The 18,726-nt window shown below is 39.5% G+C and overlaps 3 protein-coding genes across 4 annotated transcripts; 2 read left to right on the forward strand and 1 right to left on the reverse strand.

Moving 5' to 3' along the window:
* The first annotated feature begins 340 nt into the window (after positions 1-340).
* Positions 341-5,709, forward strand: LOC134668805 (folliculin). 2 transcript variants are annotated; one of them, XM_063526258.1, is made up of 7 exons: positions 341-664; positions 739-924; positions 1,113-1,248; positions 4,140-4,393; positions 4,726-4,930; positions 5,150-5,252; positions 5,396-5,706. In XM_063526258.1, exons 1-7 carry the CDS (start codon positions 398-400, stop codon positions 5,532-5,534), a joined length of 1,290 nt encoding a protein of 429 aa, XP_063382328.1. In that variant the 5' UTR covers positions 341-397; the 3' UTR covers positions 5,535-5,706. The 2 variants fall into 2 exon arrangements, with proteins under 2 accessions (XP_063382328.1, XP_063382330.1); XM_063526260.1 differs by lacking the exon at positions 739-924 and having other exon boundaries at positions 5,396-5,709.
* A 1,040-nt stretch (positions 5,710-6,749) lies between these two features.
* Positions 6,750-11,096, reverse strand: LOC134668806 (large ribosomal subunit protein eL18). The gene is made up of 4 exons (XM_063526261.1): positions 11,028-11,096; positions 10,811-10,897; positions 10,445-10,706; positions 6,750-6,971 (listed from the first exon to the last, which is right to left on the reverse strand). Exons 1-4 carry the CDS (start codon positions 11,028-11,030, stop codon positions 6,772-6,774), a joined length of 552 nt encoding a protein of 183 aa, XP_063382331.1. The 5' UTR covers positions 11,031-11,096; the 3' UTR covers positions 6,750-6,771.
* Positions 11,097-11,361: 265 nt separating this feature from the next.
* Positions 11,362-16,615, forward strand: LOC134668509 (kelch-like protein 10). Its single transcript, XM_063525954.1, has 7 exons — positions 11,362-12,300; positions 12,523-12,704; positions 13,152-13,363; positions 13,906-14,054; positions 14,604-14,790; positions 15,333-15,467; positions 16,202-16,615. Exons 1-7 carry the CDS (start codon positions 11,404-11,406, stop codon positions 16,390-16,392), a joined length of 1,953 nt encoding a protein of 650 aa, XP_063382024.1. The 5' UTR covers positions 11,362-11,403; the 3' UTR covers positions 16,393-16,615.
* The last annotated feature ends 2,111 nt before the right edge of the window (positions 16,616-18,726 follow it).

Below are 18,726 nucleotides of genomic sequence, written 5' to 3' on the forward strand. Positions count from 1 at the left end.
AGAAAAGACTTAGCACTAGGAATTTCGTACACTGACCCGCCTATTCCTATCACTATCGCACGCGCCTAGTTACCTATACTGCTGTCCCGCTCACACAATGGTCATTGATCGCCGACAACATGAAATCAAAGATAATTAATCACTACGTTGGCCTAATAAACCCTGGATCGAATCTAGTGCCAATTTCTTTTTTTTTTTTCACCACACAATTAAATTGACAATTTAACCAGATTGTGTGAAATAATTGACGTCTGGATTGGTATAAATTTTTAGGATGCGTTCAGAATATATACAGCAACAGCTGTAATTTGACAGTGACATTTCAAGATTTGTCATTCGAAAGGACTTGGTATCTAAATATTTTTAACAAACTAACGTCGTAATTAACTTATTTGTAATGAATGCAATAGTTGGCTTATGTCATTTCTGTGAGGCTCACGGGCCCCGACCGTTATTCTGCACATTCACGACGGATGACGAGCAGCACACCACCGAATCCTCAAAATGCACTGCACAGTGCTGTGGATGTACTTCGCTGGGCCCAGAGACCGTCCTTGTGTCGCGGGATGACGATGGTTGTATATACTGTAGCAGGGAATCAGTTCCTAATCCGGATGTAACAGCTTTTTTGAGACAAGCTGCTATTAGAAGCATAACTTGTGAGGTATGTCTTCCTTAAAATATGCTTTTAAAAAAAATAGTTTTGAAGAGTGTTGTCTATAGTTTTTTTTTTACCAGGTAAACTGGAGTAAGGAAGGAGGGGTAGTATATTTTAGTGATACGAGAGGCCATGTACTGAGCCTCACCTTTCAAATCAGAGACACTCGCGCCAGAGGACTCAAGCGCTGGTTCTCCATCGTAGTGCTGATGAAAGATAAAATGTTGCTACTTAATATAACTCCTTTATTGTCAGAACATATGCAGGTTAGTTTTTTTTTATCAGTACCTATTTCATACTCATTTAATTTCTTTCCTAACTTGTTGTGTATGTAATTATTCACATTTGATAAAAAAGGTGAATGTGGAACTATAAATAAAATATTACTATAGTTGTGTATAACTTTTTAAATTGCAAAATGTATGCATACTAAATTTGTTTTTTTTTTCTTCAGAAAATATCAAAAGAACTTCAAGACTTAGCGGAGGTAGTTTATGACAATGAACAGAAGGTTTGTTCCCAAAGAGCACTAAGACTTAAAACTGGCAGGAATGACTTCGGACAGTCTAGGTCACTCATGCAGTTAACTGGTATGTAAAGTAAAAACTTTTTAACAACATTTATAACAACATTGAAGGGAATTGTTGTTGTTAAAACCAATAGGTGATATGCTATGACCAAGATTTAAGATTTATATTGTACCAATATGAGACCTTAACATTTCGTTGTTATACCTAGTTTATACGAGGGGCGGCTGAATAGTAATCTCCTTGGTCAAAAAAATATTAAAATATGTTACTGGTTGCAATGCAATTTTATTCGTTATTTATTCTTTTTTCAAATTTTGTGACATTCATTTGTTTCCGTAAATGCCATTTGTGTACAATTTTCGAATTTATGCAAGATGTCGGGTGAAAAAATCAAAATAGTTAAAATTGAGCACCGTGCAGTGATCAAATTCTTAACAAAAGAAGGAAATACGCCCTCGCATATCCGAGAGCGTATGTTGCGTGTGTTTGGTGATTCGTGCCCTTCAGAATTCACTATAAAATTTTGGTCCAAGCAATTTAAAATTGGTCGTGAAAGCTTGGAGGATGACCCCCGTAGTGGAAGGCCGATTTTTGCGGTTACGGAGGAAAATGTAGCCAAAGTAAAAAAAATAATTCTAGAAGACCGACGGGTGAAGCAGTGGGAGATAGCCCGAGATGTGGGCATAAGTAAAGAGAGAGTTAATGAAATAATTCATACACATTTGAACATGTCTAAGGTGAGTGCGCGCTGGGTCCCCAGAATGTTAACGCCTTTTGACATGGACAGACGGGTGAAATGTTGTAAGGACTTTTTGAACATGAGTCGGGGGAAAGAAGAAGAAATTATGTCAAAAGTAGTGACGTGTGATGAGACCTGGATCAGACAGTGGGACCCAGAAAGTAAGCAAGAGTCTTTACAATGGAAGTTCAAAGACGAGAAGCCTCCTAGGAAGTTTAAAGTTCGACCGTCAGCTGGCAAACTTATGGCTACGGTGTTCTGGGATATAGAAGGAATATTAATGATTGATTATTTACCAAAAAGAACTACCATGAATGCCGAATATTATTCTAACCTGCTACGCCAGTTAAGGGATGCAATAAAAGAAAAAAGGAGAGGCAAATTAAGCAAAGGAATTTTGATGTTACACGATAACGCACCTGTCCATACTGCCCGCACAACGCAGCTGGTTATGAAAGAATTAGGCTTCGGTACCATTGACCACCCACCGTATAGTCCAGACCTAGCCCCCTGCGACTATTTTCTCTTCCGAAATCTGAAGAAAGACCTCCGAGGCAGAAAATTTTCTACTGATGATGAGATGAAGGCTGCTGTAACGGACTTTTTTGACGACAAACCAAAAGATTTTTTTTTTCATGGGTTAATGTCATTATTTGACAAATGTAATAAGTGCATTTCCCTTCGAGCAACACCGGCTTCCGACACGTCGGAAGGGAGGGGCCCAAGCGATATCTCACCGTACAAATCTTTCTGCCATTTTTTGCGGGGGGAAGGTGCACACAGTCGCACTTCTCACACACTTACATACAAAATCCAATCAGAGGCCCAACCGCGAACCACGTTCGACGTGTTGCCTCTCTATGGCACTTGTAAAATCATACGTAAGTGTGACAGGGAGGCAACACGTCGAACGTGGTTCGCGGTAGGCCCTCTGTAATGACGACACAAATACATAGAAAATGACACGCGTCAAAGACAAATCTTGCAAACCTCGATCTATTTTTGTGTACGGACGACTGACTAGTGTCACAACACGCACACTAACACATTTTCGTTGAAGTATGTCATTGTATTCTGAGAGATGAGAAGTCGGATTCGTCGCTCGACCGATCCGCAATTTGTACTGAGCGAGCAAAATCGATAAATCCAACAATTACTTGAGACTAAAATGTAATAATTGTATTTAAATGTAATTAAACGTATGATATGTAAAAAAAAATATTACATGTGAAATGTAACACTTTCTTTTTGTAAATTTGATGTCCCCGACCTCTTTTTATAACAAAAAATCGAGCAAACAGGCATTTTTGTGCAGCAGTGTTCACGCGCGCGTCTGGACTCGGTCTAGTGAAAAATCCAAGTGCAACTAGTTTTATTACCCGCGCTAGATTAGATTGACGCGCTAATCTTGTACCTCGGCAGAGGGGAAATAGTGCGAATGCCGCCTCCCTTCCGTGTTGCTCGAAGGCATTTCCCTCGAAGGGGACTACATAGAAAAATAAAATAAAACTGGACACTACAGTCTTTTATTTCATACTTAGGTAGATTACTATTCAGCCGCCCCTCGTATGTTTGCTGTTATACCTTATAAGTGATGTAGTTATAAACGGTTTTTATTTTGGCAGTATCTACCTACTAAATTTATAATTTTAATATGAAGTAAAAAAAAATATAACCACAACTGGCCTTCCACTAGGGAATGCAAATCGGTTATTTTCGGTTATTTTTTGTATGGAAATAATCGGTTATTAACCGAAACCGCGGTTATTTCCATACAAAAAATAACCGATTTGCATTCCCTACCTTCCACCAAACATTACTATGAACCATCATAATAGACCTGCAATAAGAAATAACTGCACGTAAATTTGGGTTAAAGGCTTTAACCCAAATTAACATGCAGATGCTATAATGCCACAAGCATACAATCTAGAACGTCTTTTTGCATTGGGGGTTAATAAAAAAAGTGACTATTCATACCCAATAATACTTAAAAATATCTCTTGATTTAACTCCAGTTAACAAATTATTGAAAAACAATTATAATATTTAAATGTGACGTTCCATGGAAAAAGGTACCTTATGGCGGCTGGCGCTTAAGTCTCATAGCGCCGTAATAATATTGGAGCGGCGTTAATAATAGCGTAAGCACCAACCGCCATAAGGTACCTTTACCCATGGGACGACACAAATAGTTTTACTTATATTTCAGGCGATGAAAATGTATTCAAAAGGCTGCACTCCCACTTCACCTGGATGCTTAAGGCAGGTGCCCTCACATACTCCGAGACCCTCTACACCAGCCGAGACATGCTCAACAAACTCCATCCGGATGCCACAAGAGGCAGCATATTTGAGCCGAATGCATGTGCAGTGGAAGAATGCATATCATTGAGAGCATTAGAGAACCTGATGAGTAAAGAGGTGTTTAGGATACTGGTATACTGTACGTTATGTGGAGTCAAGGTAAACCTGTTGATTTTTAACATAGCAAGTCAAACTTTTAAAAACTTATCTTAACTCAAGATAGTCAAGTTGCCTAAAGCTAATATAGGTTAGTAGTTCGAAAAGTGTCAAGGTACGAGGGTTGAATAAAACCAGTTCGTGTAATACGACACTTTTCTCACACGCCATCTTCCTTGCTTGGCCAAATAACGAAACTTGTAAATAATAATAAAAGCTAGTGTTTACTTAGTCGGTCATCACAGACGATGTACCTACGACCTAGAGACATGTTCAGCACTGTCTCACTTGCTTACCGTCATTCTGACTTCACAGTCTTGATTTCATGTTTTCAGATTGTCATCAAATCATCCCACACTGACCCCATAGTAATTGCTAAGGGCTTGTCGCGGCTCCTCCCGGTGACCAGCTACGACAGAGTTCCACACATCATAATCAGCAGTGAAGATCAAGTGAATTGTACAAATGTTTGTGTACTTGAAGAGCTGTGTAGTACTAGTAATTTTAGTTGTAAATGGCAGGGAGCTGTACCTAACAAATGTGAGTACTTTTCAATTGGGACTGAGCATATTAAAATTGTACGACAAATTAACTCTGAACTCGTTTTTTTTTTTTTTTTTATTATGAATGGGCTTACTCATGGCCACTCAAGTTTCGTTTATTCCTTATCGGAAGCAGCTATTGCGATGTCAGATATGATGATAGTTTATTAATTTATTTTGCGTAATACCCCAAGTTTTAGCGCAAATATTGTTTCAGGTCCAACACTGATGAATAGGATAGGGGCCGCCATTGCCAACACAAAATTAAATGACGCAGTACTACACCAGCATGTCAAATTTTTACAACTCGAGTGGCAAGGGTAAGACCAAGTACCTACTACTACTGTAACACACTTGAGAACCTTTTGTTAATCAATGAAAGTTCAGAATAGATTGTGGAATATGTATAAAAAATTGCACCGGGGGTCCCAAGATGTTAACATTATCTCCATTTATCTTGCAGGATTGCAAAATCGGTGAAGGCAGCAATCACCAGCTCTGGCCCGAGTTCTAGCAACGTAACGAAGCTGAAGCAAGTACTGGGCATCACTCAACAGGACGACATTCTCGTCAACTATTGGATCAGCAACTTTTGTAGCTAGCATACTTACTAGTCTGGCTTAGGGCCCCTCTACACTGCCCTCCTAACAATAAGTGCAATAACTCATATTAAATTATCATTAAATAATATACCTTGTTCTGATACAATGTGTCACACAAGCGACTGAGATTTCAAAATTAGTTATTGCACTTATCGTTAGGAGGGCAGCACATCTAGCGTCTTTCGAGCGTCGGCGTCTACAACTTTATGGCCGCTGCTCGACGCAACTGCGCAGCGACGTCATTTTCCATAGCGCTGACCAGACGCCGACGCTCGAAAGACGCTAGATGTGGGGGGGGCCTTAATATCTGTGATAATTTGATGAACTAGTTAGAAAACAATATGCCTATATATTTGTTATTGCTCTTATATGAAAATTATAAAATTGAATGTAGTTAAATTGTGTTTTCGTTTCTTATTTTTTACCACAATTTGTCATAGCACTCGTACCACGCTTTGGTAAGCAAAACAGCACGATTGGTAAGTAAAACTTAGCAAGTATTATCACAGGTGTACCCTTTGTGAATGCATCTAGGATGCTACATACGCTCCTTTGTGAATGCATCTAGGATGCTACATACGCTGTAACAACATAAAGGATAGGACTCTTGAATGGAAACTTTGATTTAGATTAGAGCATCTATAAAAAATAGCAATGTGGTTGGCAACTGTCAAAGTTTTTATAGATGGCGTAGGTTTTGGTTTTCCATGTACCTAGGTCTAGTTTAGTTTTATGGGATTTGGCTTGAAGGGCTGGCCTGGAGCCGGATGGGTCACAATTTCCAAAAAAAAAACAAGTATTTGACTGTATCAAATAGGATTTTGTATGTAGGATTGGCAGACAACCTATACTGCACACTGGCGCCATCTGTAAGAAGCTTGACCAACTCCTGGTGTACAGTTGACGTCTAAAATATGTTTACACTTTTGCACCTTACTTCTTTGTGATAAGGCGAAAAATGTAAAGATATCTTTGACCTCGACTGTACAAAATCGAAATTTTGTGTGATGTAATTAATGGATGACCTAAGGAAACTGCTTTTTAAAGAACAAAAGGTTAGATAAAAAACTATTAGTATATTTTGCCGCCCTGAATGATCACCCCATCCAAAGGCTGCAGTGCTGACCGTCTTACAACATGCAGGCCTATGGTGGTAATTACGGTATTCGTATGGACCAAGCTTCGGGTAGTCGCACCATCAAATAAAACTCCAAATAAGCTGTTCTCCTTATATTAATTAAACATTGGAGCGGCGGCTGGGCCGGGAGCGCTCGTGGCCGGCGGAGCGCACGTAGGGCTTCGTGTGCGAGCGCGGCGCGCCCGGCGCCGGCCCGAAGTGGCGCACGGCCTCGCGCGCGTTGCGCCGCCCCTGGATCAGCACGGTCTTGCGGCCTGTGGGCGCGCGCAGCGCCAGCTGGTCGAACGTCAGGATTTCTCCTGGAACGACAATTATTGGTGCTGTCAAATTACTACAATTACTAGGTGTTCCACATACGAAGGCCTAACGAGGAAATCGCCCCGGGCGAGACAGAACAAACCAAATTCACATGGTATGTCCATAAAGTATATCAGAATAAGAATCTTACACCAGTGGCCCACGGTGAGAATTCTTTTGGGTAACAACTCAAAAAACTACATAAAACAGCACCACTTTACAAAGTTTAATGTAACCTGTATTTTTCACGAGTAAATTTTAAAAGGTATTCTGTATTTCTTGTTGCAAGTTCACCATTCAACATTTTAGGCAGCTTTCCCATTGATGATTAGTAAAAATGACCCACCACCAATTTAAACAATAAAATCAAAAAATAATGTATGAGTCGCTTAACTTCAAACTCTGGTAAATCCATCGGTCAGATTTTGAGGTTTTGGTATTAAGAAAAGGTGATGGGTTATATATTTGCTGAGAGGGTCAAATGGATTTACCCGAGTTTGAAGTTAAGCAACAGATATGTAATCTTTTTAGCACAACTGATAGGACCTTCTGGTCTAGTTTGCAGTCATCTATTCGAATTTTTATTTCTTATAATAATAATACAAAACCATGGTTCTTAAATACACACATTAAGGTTCATAGACTGGCTAGCGCTACAAAAATATACAATGCCACAATGTGATAGACAATCTAGGCTGTTACTGTTGGTAGTGACCAGAAAATTGACTAACCAGAATTAAACTTGTATTATTGACTGAAATACCACAACACAAAAGTGGAGGCTTTGCCACACTACAAAAAATAATCAAAGCTAGATAAATATGTCTATGCTGTAACTGTATCATATAAATTCTATGTGAAAGTGATATTTTGACTACTAATTATATTAACAATGAGCAAATACTGATCACATAAGGATAATAAAATTGTAAGATATGTTAAGGTGGTTCGCTTTTCATACAAAATTCAATCAAAGTTCATTAAGTAACTACACACTATTAGTACACAAATATTTCCGCATTTATCTTCTTTCGAATATTCGTTTGCGCGAAATTAACAGGAAAACAATGTTTCATACAGAAATCATGCAAAAATCATAGTTAACTTTTCATCAATTTTACGTATGTGTGTGTCACAAATGTCGTGTACGGATACATTTGCGACGTTGCCATACCATTTCCGACGTTGCCGGGCTGACCACGGCTCGAATTTGGAGTGCCGTCATGTTTAGTGCAATTTTGTTGACACTGATATTTGACAGGTAGTTAATTGACCTAAGCGAGAAGTTCGTCAGCTTAGCTAAGAACTATCATGGCGTGTTATGCAAACAGTCGCTTTTTTGCTTGCAAACGGAAGATTCCCGGTTCGATCCCCAGTCATTGTATGCTGGAACATAACTTTTTGTATTTTTGTTACACCTAAATTTCGTATTGTTTTTTTATTTTTATTTAATTTTTCTTATTATCATAAATCGATTATTAAGTATGGGCTACACGTATTCTTTTATTTTTACAAAGATAATTAGAAATTATACTCTACCTAATCTCTCTGATTTTTACAATCAGGACATCCTCACTGCAATAAAAACCGGGCAAGTGCGAGTCGGACTCGCGCACGAAGGGTTCCGTGCCATAATGCAAAAAAAAACAAAAAAAAGCAAAAAAAAACGGTCACCCATCCAAGTACTGACCACTCCCGACGTTGCTTAACTTTGGTCAAAAATCACGTTTGTTGTATGGGAGCCCATTCAAATGTTTATTTTATTCTGTTTTTAGTATTTGTTGTTATAGCGGCAACAGAAATACATCATCTGTGAAAATTTCAACTGTCTAGCTATTACGGTTCGTGAGATACAGCCTGGTGACAGACGGACGGACGGACGGACGGACAGCGAAGTCTTAGTAATAGGGTCCCGTTTTACCCTTTGGGTACGGAACCCTAAAAAGAAGTGTATAAAATTTCCTGTGGTTAAAAATAATGGATTTTGTCTATGAATGAAAAACACAATTATTACTATAGTTTGTATTTTTTAGCATTAGAAATAAGGTAAACAATCTTGACGTGTCTTTTAATTGAAAAACACATTTTAAAAATAAGTTACGGCAAATATGTAACAATTATAAATCTAATACGATCATTTATATTCTTCTGCTTTCATAAGTAATCGTTTTTGATTTTTTAAAAACCTGATAACACTGAGTATGTGGGGGAAGCGCTGCTGGCCTAGCGGAAAGCAATTCGGAGGTCGCGGGTTCTAACCCCGGCTCGTACCAATGATTTTTCGAACTTTTGTACGAAATAGCATTTGATACCTACCTATTTATACACCGATACCTATTTTTCGGTGAAAGAAAACAATGTGAGGAAACCGGACTAATCCAAATAAGTTTACTCTCTGGGTTGGAAGGTCAGGGCAGTCGCTTTCGTAAAAACTAGTGCGCATGCCAATTCTGGGATTAGTTGCCAAGCGGAGACTGAATATCTGGGAGACCGACCAAAGCTTAGAAAACATAAAAACTCAAAAATGCGCGTTTTCTCATAGACCTAGCTAAGAGATCAAACCCCTTATAGCAAATTTCATCGAAATCGTTAGAGCCGTTTCTGATACCATCCAAATATATAAATAAATAATTATATATATAATAATTGCTCCTTTAAAGGTAAGATAACACAAAGGAGAAACGAAAAGAAATTACCTACTCGCACCAGTCTTGAACCCCAATCCTCTTGCACGTATTTCCACGAACATACCGTTACGCTATTGCAACATACTTACGTTGTGTGAAATTGTCTACTACAAGCATCACGGAAACACTGTTTGCATGTGTGAGTAATAGTAGGAAAAAGCGTGACAACAACACTCCGTCGAATTAAAAAGGTGGTTTTTGCACAATGAAGTATTCAATGTTTATTTTAATAGTTCAATATTTACTTAAAGAGTGCGCGAAACATACTTTTAAGTATACAAATACCAAGACCATTTCACAAAAAAATAAAATCTGAAATTTTGCAAAAGTGGTGCCATCTAGCGAGAGTTAAGTTTTGAGTAACCTAGGCGAACCACCTTAAGGATTGGATTATATCCCAAAATTATACATCTCGGTCATGTTCTTTTAACACCCAGGCAGTAATACTAATAACAATGAGTCTATCATGGCACACATATCTAAATGATGTTATATTCAGATTAAGTCCACTCACTGTCCTATTTGCCGTCAGTTTCACTTCAAACCACCATTTAGTAAGCATTCACTATGTATCACAACCACAACTGACCTAACCTCAAAATCTCATGTCAACATAAACAACTAACCTCCTGTTTCATATATAAGAACGGGTCACTCACGTATTTAAGTCGAAAAACGCTCGACATGTTTCACTCGGTACCGAGAAGTGTCATCAGGAGCTTGCGTGAGTGACCCGTTCTTAATATATTTAATGCCTGTGTCTCATAACTTTTGTTATTCAAACTAACCTCCAGCAGACAAGATGCGGGCACGAGCCTTCTCCGTGACGTGAAGAGCGGCCACCGTGAGCTTGGGCACTTTGTACAACCTCACGTCGTTGGTGATGGAGCCAACCACGACGGCGATGAGCCCTTCACGAGTGGGCTTCTTCATGTGACGCGCCAGGCGGGACAGGGAGATCGGCGGCCTGTTGATACGGCTCATGAATAGACGCCGTAGGATAATCTGGTTGAACTTGGCATCCGTACGTCTCGCCAAGTAGCGGTACAGCTGAAAGAAAACAAGTTTTAGGTTATGACTGAGATCTGACAAAAGTTAATGTTTGCTGTTTGGAATGGTAGTTTAGAAGAGTTTGATAGGTTTAATTTACTTACTTTGACCAACAGCCTCAGGTACACATCCTGAGATTTAACTTCGGTGCGTCGCACCTTCCTGTCATGTTTATGGTTGATGTCGATACCCTGAAATAAATAAAGAAACACATTCTGAATGCACTCCGATAACTCCAAATGGCTTTAAACTTTCACAACACTTTCGTCTCATCACGATTTTTATTGATTATATTTTCATTTTTCACTGAACGAAACTCACCATCTTGACAACCGGATGAAAAAGAGACTATAGACAATAACAAACTTTGACAGTTACAGTTTTAGAGTTGCCAGAGCAATCTTATTTTTCATAGACTAATATAGACGCCAATCATTCAAGTCGTAACAGACTACTGCACCGCATGCTTTAAGTACATACTATAAGTACCGAATGTTTATTTACAAAAATAAATATTATAAATTTGTTAAATTACAATGTTTGAGTATAAAAAATCTATTTTATGATGACATACTTTAAATCTATTCAAAAATTCTTCTTAACACACTTCATTTATAGACTGGCTGCATACTGACAGAAAATACTCAAAATTTGAAATATTAGCCCCGGGAAAAACAAATGAAAAGAACCTGCCGTGATGTCTGTCACCGCGACAGATAAACAAGTTTCGACCGCCGTATTTTCAAAAGGGATGGAATTTCATTCGAAACATCGAAAATTATTCAAAACTAAAAATTCTGTTCGTACTCCTGCAGCCCCAAAGCCACGACTAAGCAAGAAGAAGGTAGTTCTACGGAAGCGGAAATGCGTGTGTTTGCCAGAAAATTATTCAGTAGTAGAGTTCCCTGCAATTTGGAATGAGCTGCGCCAGAATGGGCAGCTATGCGACGGCACCATCATGTGCCGGGACATGAAATCAATACGCGTGCATCGAGCCATTCTGTCAGCCGTTAGTCCCTACTTCAAAGCGTTATTTATAAATTCTCTTAAGAAGGGAGAGCAAGAAGAAACGGAAATTTTCGTAGACGTCCCTAGCGTTTACATGTCTCTCATACTAGACTACGCCTACACAGGGAATTGTGCAGTAACCGTAGAAAATGTGGAGCACTTACTCCCATATGCGGACCAATTTGACGTCGTCGGAGTTATTCAGCTATGCTGCCAGTTCCTGTTGCACGAGTTGAGACCTCACAACTGCCTAGGGATATTCAAATTCGCTAAGTATTACTTCTGCGGTGAATTAGAAAAGAAAGGGAAGTTGTATATAAGGCAGAACTTTAATAGAGTACTTAAGGAGTGTAATGAATTTAAGTCGCTTTCGTTCGAAGAGTTGGAGGACATATTGAGGGACGACGAGTTGAATGTTCGAAACGAGGAGATCGTGTTCCAAGCGGTGAAGACTTGGGTGGAGCACGATTTGGAGAATAGACGAAAACACATTCCGTCGCTACTCTCTTGTATTAGATTTGGTCATATAAGCTATAATTACTTTAAATCGAAAATATTGCAGTGGCAGCCAGTTATTGACGATGATGTGAGTATAGTTGGTTAGGCAGATCTTGTCAGTAGAAAAAGAGGGCAAATTTGAAAAATATAGGCGCGAAGGGATATCGTCTCATGGAAAATTTGAATTTCGCGCCTTTTTCTACTGACGAGACCAACTAAATATGCGAGAGAACTCATAAATTCTATTATCTGTATTACTTTTATTATGTTGGTACTTTCAATTTTTGCTGTTATATTCAAATATCCACAGAAATGTCAAGAGTCGCTGTACCCCGCCGTGGTGTTTCTCACCGTGTTGGACTCCCGACCGGGGACCGAAGCAGACCTAAACGACCCGTTGGCGAGACCTCGCATCCCGTATGAGGTCCTATTTGCCGTGGGAGGTTGGAGCGCCGGAAGTCCTACGAGTTTTGTGGAGACTTACGATACGAGGTATGGCAACATTGTCACATACTTAAAGGTTTTTTCTTTCCCAATTACTCTAAAAAGCATCATAAATTCATCCATTACTTTCTAATCGTTATTTTCAAGTTTTCATGTATAAAATTTTGATGTAACTATACGTAAGTTACCAGTCAAATGACATTTGAAGCGCTAATTCTGCACAATCACTTCAATAAATATCATTGTCGTATCTCATAGTCGTATCAAATTCTTATAAACTCGTACTAACAGAAGGTTTTCTACGTACGATATGAATTAATTATTGATTCTACGCTAATAACTTCTACATCGAAGTGATCTGCCTACGCAGAAAACTCTTTTGTTTTTTTTGGCTAATCTACATTGTAGATAAAAAGAATAATAATAAGATAATTGTAATTTTACTTGATTATCACCAAATGACACCCTTACTGACCGGTTTCCACATTTTCCTAGGGCTGACCGCTGGTTCCTCTCAATCCACATGGACCTCACACCGCGCGCGTACCACGGGCTCTGCACACTCAACAACCTGATCTACATGATCGGGGGTTTCGATGGCAGTGACCATTTCAACACGGTCCGGTGTTACGACCCCGTGGCCAATACGTGGCATGAGCGGGCCTGCATGTATCAGGCGAGGTGTTACGTCAGCGTGGTGGCGCATGGTTAGACTCTCCTATACCTCTAATAGACACCATAACATTGCGTATACCGCGGGTTCTGTACGCTGAACAACATGATCGCCATATGAGTAGGTACATGATCGCGACTTCAACCACTTCAATACGTGTTCGACACATCATTGTGATGGTCAGATGGCAAAAAGAAAAGGACTATGCTTGAAAATAATTATTTGACCTAATGAATACTTACCATATCCACTTGAAACGGGCTCCATCTCTCATATAATCTCCGTTTTCTGACGAAGGAATTTATTTAATAAGTTATTACTGAAGTTCAACCGTGTGGAACATGAGCTCGCCTCAATATCTACCTTTACGTCAGACACTTTATGCTATCTTGCTGTTAAAAGGGATAGGGAAACAATATTGGTATACCTTTCTCCGTCCCTCTCAGCAGTAAGTGCCCTGAAAATAATAGTTGTAATAGCCCCTCGGCTTTGAGTAGCCTCTAATAAAATAGAATTTATAAAAATTACAAAGAAACCGAACCGTTAGGTACTTCTAAGTTATTCAACATCTCTCAGATGGCCTTATTTACGCCCTCGGAGGCTACAACGGGCGCACTCGCATGGCGTCCGTGGAACGCTACTACCCCGACAAGAACCAGTGGGAGATGACCACCCCTATGAACAAGCAGCGGTCGGACGCCAGCGCCGCCTCTCTGGGCGGTAAGGTAAATTAAATCAAGTTTTTCATTGTCAACATTTCTGGTTAAGTTCAAGACGTACTTATTTGGCAGGATGCTATTACAACCAAGCCTTGATTTGACTGACACTAATAACAGTTATCACCAGCCAGAACGCATGATATTCCTTAAATAAATTTACTGGTCCTACATCCTTTACTCGTCGTCATCCGTTTACTTGTTTAATAAGTCGCCAGCTTATGTCAGACATCAAGGTAGGTAGGGTAGACAGTGATGGTGCCGGTAGATGTCATCATACTTGGTTTTTGCAATTCGTAGAAGTTTATTCTCATAAGTTATTATTTTCGAAGATTGAAAGTATTCGAAGAGAAGACCTAAGATATGGGGATTTTGGTCTTCGCCGTCATTTTGTGCTTAAGATAAATTTAACATATCTCGCAAAATTCTGGAAACATGTTTATATGAGCATCATTATTCAATCGACACCTTAATACTTCCCATTTTATTCGCATACAGTTGCGCCTTGCGTCATCCGACTGGATCATAATTTCTCATGTCATAGCGTCTATCCGACAGATCTACATAGTAGGCGGTTTCAACGGACAAGAAGTCCTCAGCTCGGCCGAGATGTTTGACTCGGACACCCGACAGTGGACCCTTATACGGCCCATGCTGAGTCCCCGCTCCGGCGTCAGTCTTATCGCGTACCGGGACTGTTTGTATGCCCTGGGAGGATTTAATGGCTATAGCAGACTAAATACAGGTAAGTTTTGTGTTATTTGTTTATTGCAATGCAATGGAATGGTACCACAACCAGTGAGGGTATTTGGATTCAAAGCAAGTTGATAGGAAGCACTCATTAGAGTGTGTCTCTTTTAATCGGCTCCTTACATCAGGGGTTTGAGAAAACTCGACAAGAGTAAGCTCTTAGAGACAACTCTAGATTGGAAAATCAGCGAAGTTAGTCAGTCACAAAGCCAGAACTACCTCTTCCATAATGTACATATAAGAGTTCCATGTCTAGTCCTCTGTCAGTCTGCCTAGTCTAGTTAATCAATCAACCGTGAACTGCAACCAACCTTAGTTTCTTGAGGGAAAACTCTGTCGATAGAACTCGAGTATCAGATATAATCAGTTCTTGACAGGTTTTCTAGCATACAGAAGCGAAGTTAGTCACTAAATAGTGTCACTACAGAAAACGTTCCACCATCAATCTATCCTACGGCATTGTGGCTTCTCGGTCCTCAAGGATTGCGGTGCGATAGGCCCCGAGCACTTTTATTGAGAAATAAATATATTTTCAAGTGGAACGCCTGAACCCACACCCCGGCAGCGACTGGCTGTCTGACTGGCAGGAGGTGACAGAGATGTTCAGTGCCAGGAGCAACTTCGCTACGGTTCTACTAGACGATATGATCTTCGTCATCGGTGGATTTAACGGTTAGTGTGATGTTTCTATAAAATTGTAGGCTTGGGTACAAATTGTACTGTGATTATTAAGACACCGTACCTTAGTTATGGAAATGAGGGTGCGGGGTTTGGGTGTTTTATATAGATATCGGCGCAATTTAATTACAGTGATGGCACTGTAATAAATCGCTACCTACTACCTTCTCTTTTATATATTTTTTACGCGTTTAACCCGGTTCTACCTTATTAAAAGCTGCGAATTATGTTACTAAAGGGGTATCCAGACGGGACTGACGAAATCAGTCGATTTGTTCAGGAAAATAATTGGTCAATCTCATCTAGCGTCCACAACGTACACAAATTAAATCACCAATTTGCATTCTACTATAAAAATTGGCATTTTTGTGTCCGCACCTGCTGATTTATTTATTTATTTATTTTAAACTTTATTGCACATACAAAAAGTACAACAGGCGGACTTAATGCCGGTATAGGCATTCTCTACCAGTCAACCATAGGGCGAAACAGAAAAGCGTCCATGTGGGTGCAGTGAGAAATAAACAGAAAAAAAAAAACGTAACTTTTGAGCTGATGTGATCGGGGAATCAAATTGGTATTTGCGTCCGCACGCGGCCATGTTCGATCGGAGAATTTCATCAGATTGGCGAAAAATTGTCTCGTCTGGATACAACTTAACTCGGACATTCTCGTTCTTGTCGTAGTTTAACTAAATCACGTAGTTGTTCACAACGAATTCTCACCAGGTTCAACCACCATCCCGCACGTGGAATGCTACGACGGCGACACCCACGAGTGGTACGACGCGGCTCCGATGAACCTCAACCGCTCTGCTTTAAGTGCTTGTGTGATAGCCGGCCTGCCTAACGCCCGCTCTTTCTCATACCTGGCTAAAGCTGTGCCAGCGGCGGGGGCAGACCAGGCACACCATTCTTAAACCGCAATACCAATTGGCAGCTGAAGTTATATTCATATCTCTTTCATACTTCTTCAGATCAATCGCTATTAAGAGGGATGGCAGTATAACTTCACTCGCCACTTTGTACTTCATATAGCAAGGACATCAACCTTCCCGAACCATTTAGATTTTAGATGACATGGTGTCTTCGAAAATTGTCTTGAGCTTAATTGAGGTAAATATACACGGTGGCCAAAAAATAAGTGCATTCCCTTTCCCCGGTAGGTTTTGGGATTATACTGAGCTACTTTTACTATGGGACCAACCCCGAAATCGCGAAAAATGGACCAGCCAAAATAAATGAAAAAGGCAAATTCTTTTTCGCGATTTGGGGGTTGGTCCCGTTCGTAGTAAAAGTTGCTCAGTATAATCCCAAAACCTCTCTGGCAATGGGAAAGCACTTATTTTTTGGCCAACCTGTATGGGGACGTCATGTTGATATTGCAGAACTGCTTTTGCTATCATAATAATTCGACTCATATAAGAGTTTCCAGAGACCGACAAAAAGTTCGAAAATATTATTCAGCTAAATTTCCAAAGCGTTAATTTATAGTGATACTGATATTTCTCAGTGAGGGAAGGTTCCTACATTCTAGTTTACTACTTTTATATTAACGATCATTTACAACTCATATAACCGTCGTGTGAAAAATGGCATTATGCCGATAAATAATGGCTGATATGTGGTTTATAAATGATAAACGTAAATTTAAAATGGGAGGACGAGACCGCGGGGGGGTTTTGAAGGAAATTTGTCTGTTAGGGATTGCACGAAAGCGGCTTAGTGTTGTAATGTACCTGATGTCTGTGATATTAATATTTTGATTGTCTGGTCAGCGGGGTAAGAATAGAGTGAACATGTAAGATTTCTTCAAGGCTCCATACTTACTTGAATATATAGATGGAATTATGTATTTCTCTTTTTCCTGAAGAAATAAAACTCCCTTATTCTTACTTCATTGACTAAGTGTTTTGTGTAAGTTCTATTGTTCTATATCATAAATCATGTTATGTGGTAGTATAATAATATTATTGAATTGTACAGATCAGAATCGCTTGTTTGTATTTTATTGTTTTTAATAACGTGGAAATCGAGGTCTATTTTAGAGATCTTTTTAAAAAATCATTGTAAATTTTCCAGTTTTCTATTGCGTGTTATTTGTGACACATTTTATTTGGTATTTTTGTATAGTTCGCGTCCATCGCTCAAATCATTGGTCGCGTTTTCGATGTATGTATTAAGGCCCCAGTACACAATGGGCCATCGCCGGCCATTCCAAGGGACGCATTTATGCGTTAGAGGGAGCAAGTGATATTGCTATCTCATTCTACCGCATGGCTGCGTCCCTTGGAGTGGCCGGCAATGGCCCATTGTGTACTGGGGCCTTTATGGTTGGCCGTCGGTGGCCTAGGTGTGCCTAATTGTGGTGGTCTCTAGGCGTGGAAACCTTAACATCACCACCAGAATTATGTTCTTATTGAATCTCTAGATTTTACCATAGAAAGGTGCATCCACATCGCAGTTAACTTCAGTAGGTAGTTATTTTTTTTAGCGTTAGAAAAAAGGTAAACAATCTTGACGTGTCTTATTTTTATTGAAAAACACTTTTGAAAAATAAATCACGGCAAATATACATACATACATATAATCACGCCTATTTCCCGGAGGGGTAGGCAGAGACCATGGATTTCCACTTGCTACGATCCTGACATACCTCTTTCGCTTCCTTCACATTCATAACATTCCTCATACACGAACAAATGTAACAATTATGAATCATATACGATTATTTTACATTATTTTGCTTTCATAAGTAATACATAAGTAGTTACTGATTATTAAAAAGCGTTTTTTGATTAAAATACACGTCAAAATCGCGTAGTCTTAGTCTTTCTGTAAAGCTAAATAAACGAACTTTAAGGGTCGGTTGCATCAAACTGTTCGTATCGTCAAAGAGTTCGCTAAATTTTTATGGTATGGAAAGTTTCATAGTAAAGCGCCGGGGCGCGCCGGCTGACGTTGATCAGTCTGTCAAATGTGGTTGGTGCAACTGGCCCTAAGTGACGACTAGGTAAGTTACCTACCTAATGTGTTACCATGTTGCTCCACAAAGGTTTACTGCGATGTGGATGCACCTAAAGATTGACAGTGAGGTCAAAAAGTTTAACATATGTAATAACGCATATGGAACACCTTGTATGACCGTCAAGAGACCTACCTGTGGTAGAACGTATGCAGAATAAAATTATAAAAAATGAAAAATTATTTCTAGTATTTAATAAAAATTTACTGTACCCGACTGAAAGACGTTA

Source organism: Cydia fagiglandana, chromosome 11, assembly GCF_963556715.1.
Source record: "Cydia fagiglandana chromosome 11, ilCydFagi1.1, whole genome shotgun sequence".
Lineage (NCBI taxonomy): Eukaryota > Metazoa > Arthropoda > Insecta > Lepidoptera > Tortricidae > Cydia > Cydia fagiglandana.